The following is a 13,762-nucleotide window of genomic DNA, read 5'->3' as shown; positions in this document are numbered from 1 at the left end:
AAGATAGTGTGGAAGTGTAGTGTAAAGAGTAGAAAAATCAACAGAATCAAAAGGACCATCCAAAGGTTGTTTTACACTCCAAAAATGGTATATACCACTATGTTCATATATTTTATTACAATAGTTTATGATAAGCTAAATAATTCAAAATTTGGTGACTATGTGGAACGCATCTATCCCATCGAGCTAGAGATAAAGGATACTACAGATACAGTTAAGTCAACCTCATATCTTGACTTATATCTAGAACTGACAATGAGGGTCGGTTGAAAACAAAACTTTACGACAAAAGAGATGATTTCAGCTTTCCAATTGTGAACTTTCTATTTCTAAATAGCAACATTCCAGTAGCACCTGCATACGGGGTATATATCTCCCAATTGATACGATATTCCCGTGCTTGCATTTCCTATCATGATTTTCTTGATAGAGGGTTGCTGCTCACAAGGAAGCTGTTAAACCAAGAGTTCCAAATGGTGAAGTTGAAATCATCCCTTCGTAAACTTTACGGACGCCATCACGAGTTGGTTGACCATTATGGAATAACTGTTTCACAAATTATATCGGATATGTTCCTTACGTCGTAACTACAATTCCCTTCCCTTTCATGAATGTGACCTACCGAATTAGACTATTTACCAGATTTGTTATCACATAAACAACACGACGTGTGTCACATGTGGAGCAGGATCTGCTTACCCTTCCGGAGCACCCGAGATCACCCCTAGTTTTTTGGTGGGGTTCGTGTTGTTTATTCTTTAGTTTTCTATGTTGTGTCATGTGTGTTGTTGTTTGTTTGTCTTTTTCATTTTTAGCCATGGCGTTGTCAGTTTGTTTTAGATTTATGAGTTTGACTGTCCCTTTGGTATCTTTCGTCCGTCTTTTAATGAACTTGCTAAAAGCACTGAAAGATTAGTTGTAGAACACTTACTAGAGGCCGAGATGAAACGATATTTAAATGGTTTTTTTTTTGGTTTTTTTTTTGTGTAGTTTAGGTAGCCAATACATAGAAGGGACCATCAAATGTTCAGAAGAAGCATTAAGCTTTGATGAGGTTGTGATATGTTTGTTTACTATATGACTCTCTGTGAAGCGGATGGACTTGAATGTAGATGAATTTAAAATTTCATTCTTAAGAACGTCCGTGTAGTATTTACGGCATACCACCACCACATTGTTGGCTGCCTTATCGGCCGGTACAAACACAAACCGCTTTGAAAGTTCTTGAAGTTTATTTCTTATTCTGGAAATAGGTGTATTATGTACCCTATTATTTTCAAAATGTGATATTCTCTTATCTACCTCATTCACACATTTATTTAAATAAGAATCAAGAAATTTTTCATCAGATTTTTCCCGTTTACAAGTATTGTACTAGATATTATTTGTATACGTGTTAGCTGATCAAGATATATTTTTGTCTACAGTTCAATTCAACGTGCTTGAATAAGTTTCCCAATGGTGCAGAGGTTGCTAATGTATGGGCTGGTGAATTTGAAGATTTGGAAAAACCAGTCACAGCATTCATTCGATTGATTGAACCCAGATTTATTGGTGATTTATCACAAGTGGCTTTACCGACCAGGTTCATTTTCTTTCATCTTTCTCCGAAATTTGAACCTAGCTATGTATTTGAAATAGGAAGAGTAATTTCAAATATGATGGTCGATAAGGTGAGATATGCAGTATATCATGTTACATTACCTCCCTTAAATAAAACAAGAACCCCCTAAAATATGTCAAAATGTCATTAGCTTTAGGATTATAGAACCTTACCATATGAATTGTATTCATCTATACTATTTGATATTTTCATTCAAAAGTGTACGTAATACATCCTCTGAAAGAAAGTTCAGATGACGGTGTTTCATCAACAAAACATTATTTTTTCATATTTTTCCATGTATTGTCTATTATTAATTGGTACTTACTACATACATATTTTTAAAATTTTCATAATTTTTATTGAAATAACTAACAACAAAAAAATTCGTGTTGCTAAGTCTTTACTCTTTCATGTATTATTATATTTTTGTATTTCCGTCGTGTTTCTTTCTCTTTTTGTTTGCGTTGTTATTTTCTTCTCCACTTTGAATGTTCCAGCCACTTTTCTTAAAAGTAGTTAGTAAAAAAGATTGTATGAAAATTAACAGATTTTCAGCGAAGTTGCATACAAAGCAAAATCAAAGGAAGACATTATTCATGGATTCGAAGAATTTTTAGACCAGCTAACAGTAATTTCGCCAGTTGAATCGGATGACCACATTTGCATAGAACCACCAACAACATCACCTCTTCAGGTTTGTGAAGCTCATATCTAAGTGTAGTTTTTAATATCAAATCACCTCAACTGGAAAATTACCACTTTTTAATTATTTTGTTTAAAATAATTTTGATCTGTTATATCAACATGCAGTTGTTAACTTAGATTTTTTCAAAATATACATGTCATGCTATTTATGACATAAGTAAATGGACGATTTATATATATGAAAAAAAAAAGAGAAATATTACGTAACGAATCAGTCTAGTAATCAAAAATAACAATTCACGAGATAAAATAAAACATTTGTTAGTCGACATTTACTAACCTACCGAATTAGACTATTTACCGGATTTGTTATCACATAAGCAACACGACGGGTGCCACATGTGGAGCAGGATCTGCTTACCCTTCCGGAGCACCTGAGATCACCCCTAGTTTTTTGGTGGGGTTCGTGTTGTTTATTCTTTAGTTTTCTATGTTGTGTCGTGTGTGCTCTTGTTTGTTTGTCCTTTTCATTTTTAGCCATGGCGTTGTCAGTTTGTTTTAGATTTATGAGTTTGACTGTCCCTTTGGTATCTTTCGTCCCTCCTTTACTAACTTATTCACCAAAGCTATCGACAAGGTGTGTATGAGATAAGTTTTCAAATGTTCTTCCATAGATACCAAATTCTTATTAGTAATACAGCTTTAAAATAAATGCATAAACAAAACAATAACCAAAAGTGGTTTAAAAATTTATGAGACAGAAGAAAAAGGACCAAAAATTTTAATAAGATTGGCACTGTTTGTTACTTTTACGCATACAATTTTCACTATAGCAGTAATGACAACAAATCTTTCGAAGTGATGAAGCTATTAAATGAGATCGACAGTTTCGGGTCTTGGGATTTATGACAGTTGTTAACCATTCGTTTGATGTCTTTGGGCTTTTGATTTTGCCATTTGATAAGGATCATTTCTTTCTGAATTTTCGGGAGTTTAGCATTTTTGTGGTTTTACTTTTCCAAACAGTGTACAGTCTGTGTTTTACCAAACTTTGAACATCAGGTTAAATGCAATTTCGTATCATTTAGAGTGGGTCTGACTGGCTAACATGTCTAGAGGTATTACATCCAATCGCGTCCCTGAAAAAATTGAGAATGGATAAGGGGAATGTGTCAAAGAGGCAACAGCTCAACAAACTAGCATAAAACAGTCGTCAAATAATTCTTCAACACAGCAACAATATCCCGCACCTAGCGGCGCGCTTCATCTTGCCCCTTACACAATGAATTATAATTAGCGACAATGGAGTACATGCTATCCTCCGAAATAAATGAATAAATCATTTTTTTAAAGGTACTAGACTAACATATCCCAGAGGAAATCTTTTTTGTATTGGCATTTTATTTGCAATATTTTGTAGAGAGAATTAATCTTGATTTTTTTCGTTCTTAATTAAGATGGTTGATCATTATTCTGCTATTAGACCAGCGGTAGAATAAAAAAAAAATCATACACCCACCGAACACACGGCTGAACTATATATTAATGAAAAGGGAAAACAGTAAACTTTCAGATTAAAGATGCCGTAACCATGAGAATTGGTCGGAGCTTTGCATAAATGAGGTCAAAGGTTAACAATGATATATTTCCAAATATTGTCCTAACTGTTAATTTTGGCTTAAATTCTAAAATGAAAAATATATATTTAGAAAGCATAGGACATTTTTTCATTCAATATATATTTAGCCTCTAGGGAATACCAGTTTTTTTTAAAAACAACGTTATTTTTTACGTTGAAATTGACGGTTTTTTAAAAAAAAGACATTTTTCTCATTTACATTTCATTTGGTTTCCATACAAGGATGGCTTCGAACTTTGGTACTAATTTTTTTCATAAACATGAAGTTTAAACAAGACTTGTAAGTTTGCAAAACTTTAAAGTCAAGTAAAGGAGGGGTTAAGGTTAATGTCATTGAAATCATGTCCACTGGCTATTTAAGGAAATGTTTTGAAACTTAAAATTCAGTTTAAAGCTGTCTAAAATATTTGTTTTTCACATTCAAAGTGTATCTATATAAGGTTTATGAAATATAAAGGCATCATATCAACGTTTTAAACGTCATTTGACCTAAAATCGTCCTATCACAAGTATAAGAAATAGTTTTTGTTTTCAAACTCACATCAAGGTATGAATAACAGAAAAAAAAATATAACAGAAGGTAAAAATATAGATTCCTACACTGCAAGTGTATTTCTCAACTCGAGACAGTTAAATTTTATTATTTAAAGCGCGAGGCTTTCCGAGCATTTTAAATAATTAAAATTTAACTGTTGAGATTGAAGAAATATCGTAATTCACGAGTTATAGTGTCGGAACCTGTTTCTCTAATGATTTTATCCCTTATTTTTCAAAGATTTAAAAACAATTGTGTTCTTTAAATACGACGTCATCAGGCATGGTCGCCTTTTTTCATGACATCACAATAGGCAAATTCAGAAAAAAAACCAAGAAATTTTACCGTCATAATCAAATTTCGACTAATCATTTGCCGATAACAGATATTTCACTAGTAATGAGAAATATTTTTCTCACACCGATCAAGAAATGTGAAAATAGTACAAAAATTAGAGAAAAAGTTATAAGTCATAAGAATGTTAAAGACGTAGAAGGGCGTTTTTCAATAAAAACGTACTTTCTTGTCCCAGCCACTTTAAAAAAAAATGTGTTTGATCTTTGCAAGTAATTTTTTGTGCAGTCAGTACATTGAATTAGATATAACATTTTTAAGCAAAGAAACAGTTTATTTTGTAGAGGGATTGATAAGATATTGATTCCTGAATGGTCCAAAACAACCAAAATGGCATGTCCCTAGACCGCCTGTTCAACATTCATACTCTCAAATATCGTAAAAAAATGTAGAAATAAATATTAATTTTACTTAATATAAGTTCTTTAATAATTCAAAAGTATGTTTAGAGCCAACATATTTTAATAAACAGCTTTTAACATTTAACTTTTAGAAGGTGTGTCCCTAACACAATGTCCACTACGAAACGAAGTCATTAAAACTTGCTTATAAACAGTTTTATAAAATCAATGTAATTTTTTGTTTGCAAGAGATATAAACATTAAGGTCTTACAAAAGAAGTGATGCTTTTATAACGGCAATTAAACTGTTGGTAAGAAAAATTGAGCACATCAAATGGACCAGAGTGGTACCGTATTTTTGTAAATGTCCACTACGAAACGGGTAAAATCTCCTTCAGTAACTGGTTTTAAAATTATGAAAAAAATATCAGTGTACAGCTTAAAAACGCTTTGATGAATACAGTCAGTCTTGTTACTATTGCAATATTTGGGTTGTGAGAAAATAATAAAACATGTAACTACGTCCCCTACGAAACGGTCCCCTACGAAACAAGTTTGGGAGAAAAACGTTTCGTAGTGGACACTACCACTACCATGCAGTCTTTTTTTACTCTTTTTCAATTATATTCGTGCAAAGGAAATAACAAAGGTTAGTTTCATGTAATTATGCCCCACCTACGATAGTAGAGGGGCATTATGTTTTCTGGTCTGTGCCTCCGTTCGCTTCAGGTTAAAGTTTTTGGTCAAGGTAGTTTATGAAGAAGTTGAAGTCTAATCAACTTGAAACTTAGTACACTTGTTCCCTATGATATGATCTTTTTAATTTTAATTCCAAATTAAAGTTTTGACCCCAATTTCACGGTCCTCTGAACATAGAAAATGATAGTGCGAGTGGGGCATCCGTGTACTTGGGACACATTCTTGTTTTTATTATGTTTTTATTAACATAGAATATGGTTGATGTCAATTACGAAACTTTTTGTCCACTACGAAACGGTTTTGTCAACTACGAAACGCATCAAAATGTTCACTACGTAACATGAGTTGTACCTTCATATGTGAAGTACTGTCTAATCTTTATCGATAAAAAATAGTTCTCCAATTCAGAAAAAAATGAGATTTTCTAGTATATAAAGTAAACAAACTGGAATGTCTATAGGAAACATTTAAAATTGCAAAAATATGTGTGTTTAGAAGCAGTTTCGTAGGGGACAAAAGTCCCCTACGAAACAGTACACAAATTATGAAAATAATATAATTTTAAAGAGTATTTATGATTGCACTTTTTGTTTACAAACAAGTCTATAATAGAGGTATTCAAAATAACTCTTGAAAATAAATTTTAGACTAGTTGATTTTCCATTTTTTTTAGGTCTGAAAGGAACGCTTTTATTAAAAAACGCCCAGATAGATCAGATAATCAGGCATCCTCATCATCAATCTCTGTCGGTAGTGTTTATGTATTTCAACAAAAGTCAGATGTTTGACATTGACAAAGTTTAGTACTGAATAATTCTTGCTAGAGCGGCACTCACAACCCTCACTGTAATCTGATTTTCCTTTGCATGTACACATCAAATCTTGAAGGAAGTCAGATGAAATTTGACCTTCAACCAAAACCTGTTCTAGACCAACATTTTTATCTTCTGAAACCAACTGCAGAGTCAATCCGATAGCCGACTTGGCAATATATGCATTCATCAAGACTTTGGTTTGGAAATAAGGCCTGAAGACGTGATGTTTAAATTATGCTTCTCAATGTAGAAGTCAGACCTAGCTGAAATCTTTACAAGTGGCTAATTTGACCCGGAACTTGTTAAGATTTTTATGGTAACGTGTGAACTTTTCTTTCGAATCACACAGCTCTAAATGTGTTATGAGTTTTCGACTTAAGTCTAATGAATCATATATATATATAATAAATAAAGAAACCAGGGAAAAGTCAATTTACAGTGCATTTAGCATTGCGTTTTAGCATAAACTCAAACTTCGAGTGGTAATTTAACAACTTCTCTGTACAGAAGTCGCAACATAACCCAGACTGAGACGGTATGATTGAGTTTTAAAAATTTCAAAACATGGTAGTTCATGTATATTACTATTGGCTTGCTTTCGACGGCGAGACTCGGTGCGATTGTCTGAATTATTGAAAGGTACACAGCTGTTCATCAAATACATGGTTCCCTCGTCGACTGGTAGATAACTTTCATGCCCTGGTATCACTTTATATCTGTTCAACATAGCTTGAATCTGTCGTGTATGTCTGCAGTTAATATACAGCCCTAGTAATATAATGAAAAATATTCTTGCCTTCACCGGTTATGTATTAATCTACTTGTTACGAGATCCTTCCTAAATAGGACAATCATTAGACGACAACGAAACAATACCGTTTGGAACGTACATGCCGTTTTGACCTTATCAATTTCCTGGCTTGATCAGCTTGTTAAGCGTCGCCTTTTCTCATTCTAACTCATGCGCATGTAATGTATTAACTGATTGTTTGATCCTAATTCCTGATGTAATTGTAACGCAAGACCAATTGAAAACACAGTTATTAAAGTATTTCTCATTAATAATTTGCCTTCTGCAAGCGACATGCGGTCGTTTGATTTTGGTTTGAAACGGTCAGGAACGTTTTTTCGTCAATCAAATAAATTTGGTCAGGTTGGGATGTATTGATTGCATTTACAATAGAAAAGAACATTAGGAAGGTGTATGATTCTTGTTATCTATTCGTTTGGTGTGTTTTTTCATACAAAAATGCCGGAATACCAATCTGATTGAGTTGTAATTAAAGGTGTGCTTGTAGCAGGTGAAATTATGCAAGTGCTATCGATTTTCTTGTCCGTTTCCATTAATTCTTGTCTATAACTAGTAGAATTTTGTTAGCTTGGTGATTTACAACAAGATCTACGGTATTTTACCTCACTATTTTGCGAAATGATATGATTGAAAGAAAACAACTCTTCTACAATCTTCAAATATATCTAATCTTTCCCTACTTTATCAGCTTAAACAAAACTTACTTTGCCCTTATCAGTGAAATGTTTTCAGGCTTTTAGTCAGACAAGTAATGTCTATACGCCAATCTAAGACCGATTTCCCTCTATTGTACTACAGGAAAGAAGAAAATTGAAATCTAAGGACGAATACCATGCACAAATTGACGATACACTAGTCAGAACAGGGAGGTATGTTTCTACAATTCTACTCCAAATATGGCACCCGACAGGAAATAATGTTGGAAATAATAGCCATGGACAATGTAAGGTAATATATGACTATTACAGAATATTCCAACACATCTATAGAGAGGTTTGAACTGACCCTAACTGCAGATGCAACTTCCGAAATTTCTTTTCAATACATGTAACTTTAAGAGAAAATTCGCAAAGATTGGCCATTAAGATGTTACATTTGATATTATGGATATAGATATAGTACCAGGATTATAATTTTATACGCCAGACGCGCGTTTCGTCTACATAAGACCCATCAGTGACGCTCAAATCAAAATAGTTAAAAAGTCAAACAAATACATAGTTGAAGAGCATTGAGGACCCAAAATTCCAAAAAGTAGTGCCAAATACGGCTAAGGTAATCTACTCCTCTACTCCTGGGGTACGAAAATTCTTAGTTTATCGAAAAATTCAAAGTTTTGTAAAATTTATGAAAATGACCATATAATTGATATTCATGTCAACGCCGAAGTGCTGACTACTGGGCTGGTGATACCCTCGGGGACGAAATGTCCACCAGCAGTGGCATCGACCCAGTGGTGTAAATAGTTATCAAAAGTACCAGGATAATAATTTTATACGCCAGACGCGCGTTTCGTCTACATAAGACTCATTAGTGACGCTCAGATCAAAATAGTTAAAAAGCCAAACAAATACAAAGTTGAAGAGCATTGAGGACCCAAATTCCAAAATTCCAAAATTCCAAAATGCCATTCGCAGTTACCAAAGACCCGATTCAGACTAAGCTTTGCCTTATCTATCTCCATTCAACTCCAAGGAAGAAATTTATTTGACGAATCTGTTGACCTATACAGATTTTTAGTGTAGCAATAAATGAATAAAAGAGGCAAAATTAGAAAAAAAATAATGATTAACATCAAAATTCCTTACTTGGTCTTGTTCTTTTGTAGATTTTTTGGAGGTCTAATCAACGATGTAAAACGAAAAATTCCTTTTTACACCAGTGACTTTAAGAATGGTGTTCACATACAGAGTATTGGTACTATATTCTACTTGTATCTAGCTACTTTGACGCTTAACATTACATGTGGATATTTAATGGGCATTATGACAGATAACTACATGGTATTTAATTTTTAGTTATTTTCATTATTTATACAAACAAACAAAAAACATCCAGATGGCATACAAAGATTTAAAATAAAAGTAAAATCACAAAAAAATCTGAACTCCGAAGAAAATTTTAAAAAGAAGGAAAGCTATAAAACATCGGTTGATCCACCATTTTGGCGAACACATTGTTAACTTTCATAAAGGATGTTTGTTCTTGTTTTGACTTTTTGTCAGATGCTCCGAATTCTCAACTTAATTTAAGTAGTTATCATACATTTTTTATCGAGCTTTTCCCTATATTCTTTTATAATTTTTTACGTATAGCTTAAATTGCAACTTATGAAATCTTTATGAAATTCTTGTTATTTATCAAAGTTTTTTGAAAGACAAAATGTGCAAAGGTTAAATGCATCAGAATTCTCGAAAGAATTATTTCCCGCCATATTTCAAATTGATTATATTAAATAAAACAAGGTCAAACACTTTCAAATGTTTGTGCTTTTTATATCAATTCAACAGTATTTGAAAAACCGTGTGTTTTCTAGACTTGTTCATAAGAAAAGAAAGTACATAATTGAAAATACCTACTTTTATACAGCATATATGATATTATGTTCAAGAGTCAGTCAGGTATTTGCCATACAAACATATTTTTTTTCAAATTCCTGGCAACCTATTATACGTTAAATAACATATATACTCTATTTGAAGAAATAACAGTGTACTGAAAAGTAATTACAATATAGTTATCTTTATATTCCCGTATAAATGATATCTTTAGTCATCAAAAGTTATGTCTATAGTTTGAAATACTCTGCAGAATAAAGATTAAATTGTTATGTTTACAGGCAACAACGGAATGTCTTTTGGCTGCAGCTTTTGTAAATATTGCGTTTGCATTGTTTGGTGGACAGCCTCTAGTCATTATGGGTGTTTCCTTTCAGTTATTCGCAATTGAATTAATTATAAGTCGCTTTTGTCGGTAAGTACTTGACAATAGCAAATATGATCTACAGAAAATTTGGAAAAAAGTTAAAACATCTTTTTTAGGAAATTGTACAACTTTTATATAAGAGAAGCAAAAGAAACCAAACGAAAATTCAAAAATCATAACTCGAATATTAACACATTTACACTAACGACTGAGCATCACGAACTGCAACGAAAACGTGGGTTTGCTATCACGTGCTACAGAAAGAAAACATATCGTGTTGCTAATAACAATTCTAATGCAACAACGTTTGTAACGTTCATTTTGATTGGATAACGTCGTTTTCTTACATGGCATCAATTGACAATTGATGCTATGGGACGTACGCGCAAGCGCAGACGGCATATGACAGATTTTAAATACATATTTTAACGTTGTTTTCTGTCAGTTTCATTAGAATGGAGATAACAATATTGTATTTTAAGCTCCGACGGCATCAATTTGGGATTTGATGGTCGCAAATACCCGTTTACTGTCTCCGCTAACGCGTCGCCAGTAAACTTAATTTGCGACCATCAAATCCCCAATTGATGCCGTCGGACCTTAAAATACAATACAGTTATCTCCTAAGTTTAAAACCGGTAATAAGTTTCATTCGGTAAGTCATAATGTTATTTGTGGCGAAGAAAGAAAATTTACTTTTCATTCTTGTTTTTTATTCGTTGGATGACAAATTCAAAGGTAATGATTTTATTTTTCAGTGATTATAGTTGGGATTATCTATCATTTAGATGTATGATAGGTTTATGGTTAGCTCTGTATTTACTGATCATTGTTGCGTTTGATTTGAGTGTAATAGTCCGATATATAACAAGATTTACACAGGAGATTTTTACTTGCGTAATGGCTAGTATTTTCATAATATATGAATCAGTGACACGGTTAAGCAGATATCCCTCTAATACATACCATAACGTACCGTTTTGTACATGCACCTGTGTCCCTGATAACCAGACAGAAACTATGTATACTCCTTATATGAATTTCAATTCAACGATATATGGATTTATGCAAGAGAATAGCAGTATAAAGAATGAAGTTTGCGCTAAATTAGAAAATGTCTTGGAAGGTTCCGGACGGGATACACAAATTGACAATAGTGATGTGCGTTTCTTACCTATACTACTCTGTATTGGAACTTTTATCATTGCTTGGAAGTTGGTTGAAATTAAACAAAGTCGATTTTTCCCAACAGTAGTAAGTTCAAATGTATTACTATGTTGACTGAATATCTCTCCTCTGCTAGTTTATACAAAAAAGTTTGGAACTTTAGAAAATTAGAAATAAGAATATTATTTTTGTTTATTATTAGAAACTAAAATGTTATCATTATATCTAAGTAAAGATAATTATATATAGTAATGTAACTCCAATTAATAATTTTGAGATAGAAGAATTCTACAAAATAATTTTACGTTATATCAAATTTGCTTACATTTATCACAAAGACAAGTTGCTGTTTAAGCATCTTCTATTGCATTTCAAAACTAGAATATTTTGTTTTATTTAAGTTGTACTGCTTGAAGTAATTTAAATCACTTCAAAATTCGTCATGAATTTATTAGGTCTTTCCCCTTTTCCGTGGAAAGACCTAGTATTTCTTTTCTTCTGATTATTTTTTTTTCTTCCGCCTATTTTTTTTCCTTCGCTGAATTGATGTTTCGCAAGATGTCGCTTAGATATTTGGAATATGGTATCGTACAGTGTGTACGCTTTTGTAGCTACTTCTACGTATAACTGAATACCAAATATAAGAGTTATCTCCACAAACAACCGTTTAAGAAACTGACAAATTTATTTTTTCCAAATTGCTCGTTGTATCCTCAGGATGTTCTGTTTTATTTTGACCGAAGCCATAAAGAGATTCAATATGAGAGTTATTTCCCCTTTTGTATTTGATATAAGTAAAACGTATGTGGAAAACCATAATTGATAGAGGCCTAGGATATTTTGATTTGAGGTCATTGGTCCAAAAAAATGCAAATGAGGTCAAGGTCAAAGGTCAAGGTCATTTTCATAATTCAGATTTTGGGTTGTTATCTCTTATTTTCAGAAATCATTTAAGATATCGACAAAATATTTTCACATAACTGTTAGTTGTGACATGTCGTAACACGTAAATTTTAGTTGAAAGGGTAGGTAGACGTTTGATGCAAGTTTTCCCCCTTGTATATCTAATATTAGTCATATGGTAATATAACTCATTAACAATATAAAGTAGAGGTCTGGAGTCTTTTGATTTAAGGTCCTTGGTTGATAACCTTGAAATTGAGCTCAAGATAATAGTTTGATAGGACGATCTAGAATTTGACCTTTGCCTTAAAGTCATATTTATACATAAAAAAAAGCCAAAGGAACAGACATTTTAAACTGATTTTCATAATTTTAAAGGGGCACTAGCTACGAGATATATAAAAAATCAAAAGTATGATTTTGTTGGTTCAATCATTAATGAAAGTTAAATAGTGAAATAACAATTTGCTTTTATCAGCTAAAATGGTTCACTTTTGTCAAATTAAGCTAATAATCTGATAATGACTTATTCACTTGCAAGTGAATACTTCGACCTCATTAAATCCGTATTCATGTGAACTCCGTAGAAAGAGATAGAATAACGCATGCATTGTCCGTGTACGGGTATTTAAAGAAAAAGAATGTCAACATTGATGAAACTAGTTAAATAATTTGATTAACTGATTTGATCCACACAAAATCATTCTTATAACGATAAAAACGACGATAAACATACATTTTTAATCTACAATACAAAATTTAACGTACCTGTAAAAATACAATTGCACGAGTTGCTTAATCTTTGCATATCAAAGTTTATGTTTTCATCTCTTATATGGTCATAGAAGGTAAACTCGATAGTTAATTAGATGGCGTCTTGGCTAAAATTCACACGAAACGAAGCTACATCTTATTGAGACCATGTCCTGTAAATTGTTAATTTTATATCTTTGATAGTTTGGAAAAATGTTTTACATTGTTATAAGTAAAATGTGACAATTTGAATCAAATTAGTGAACATGAATTTGGTAGTTAGTGCCCCTTTAAATCAAAATAGATCTTTATTGGTGGAAAGAGCTTCTACAGTGCTCTGAACAATTGGTTTTTAATTTTTATTTATTTTTGTTTAAACACATGACAAGCTCGACAATATCTTTACCATTATGATTGTATCAACTGGATTTATTTCAAAACTTCTAACATCGTTTAGATAATTTCTTTAACTTTCTTTACCCTGTTTACAAATATATTCATCATTGATACGAGGCACAAAATCTAGTACGCCAGATGAAAGACTTATCTGTGACGCTCGAAACAAAAAA

At 32.4% G+C, this 13,762-nt stretch overlaps 1 protein-coding gene across 7 annotated transcripts in view; it reads left to right on the top strand.

Moving 5' to 3' along the window:
- The first annotated feature begins 1,066 nt into the window (after positions 1-1,066).
- Positions 1,067-13,762, top strand: part of LOC143079345 (sodium bicarbonate cotransporter 3-like) — a 43,714-nt gene continuing 31,018 nt past the window's right edge. For 4 of the 7 annotated variants that reach the window (XM_076254608.1, XM_076254604.1, XM_076254609.1 and 1 more), the window contains exons 1-6: positions 1,067-1,673; positions 2,154-2,300; positions 8,244-8,314; positions 9,274-9,448; positions 10,285-10,418; positions 11,129-11,624. In XM_076254608.1, coding sequence (XP_076110723.1) covers positions 1,659-1,673; positions 2,154-2,300; positions 8,244-8,314; positions 9,274-9,448; positions 10,285-10,418; positions 11,129-11,624 — 1,038 coding nt within the window. In that variant the 5' untranslated portion in view covers positions 1,067-1,658. Of the gene's footprint in view, positions 1,674-2,153; positions 2,301-6,143; positions 6,951-8,243; positions 8,394-9,273; positions 9,449-10,284; positions 10,419-11,128; positions 11,625-13,762 lie in introns of those variants that run through there. The other 3 variants (XM_076254605.1, XM_076254606.1, XM_076254607.1) reach the window with 3 other exon arrangements.

Source organism: Mytilus galloprovincialis, chromosome 6 (assembly GCF_965363235.1).
Source record: "Mytilus galloprovincialis chromosome 6, xbMytGall1.hap1.1, whole genome shotgun sequence".
NCBI lineage: Eukaryota > Metazoa > Mollusca > Bivalvia > Mytilida > Mytilidae > Mytilus > Mytilus galloprovincialis.
This window is presented reverse-complemented; position numbering and strand designations above follow the sequence as displayed.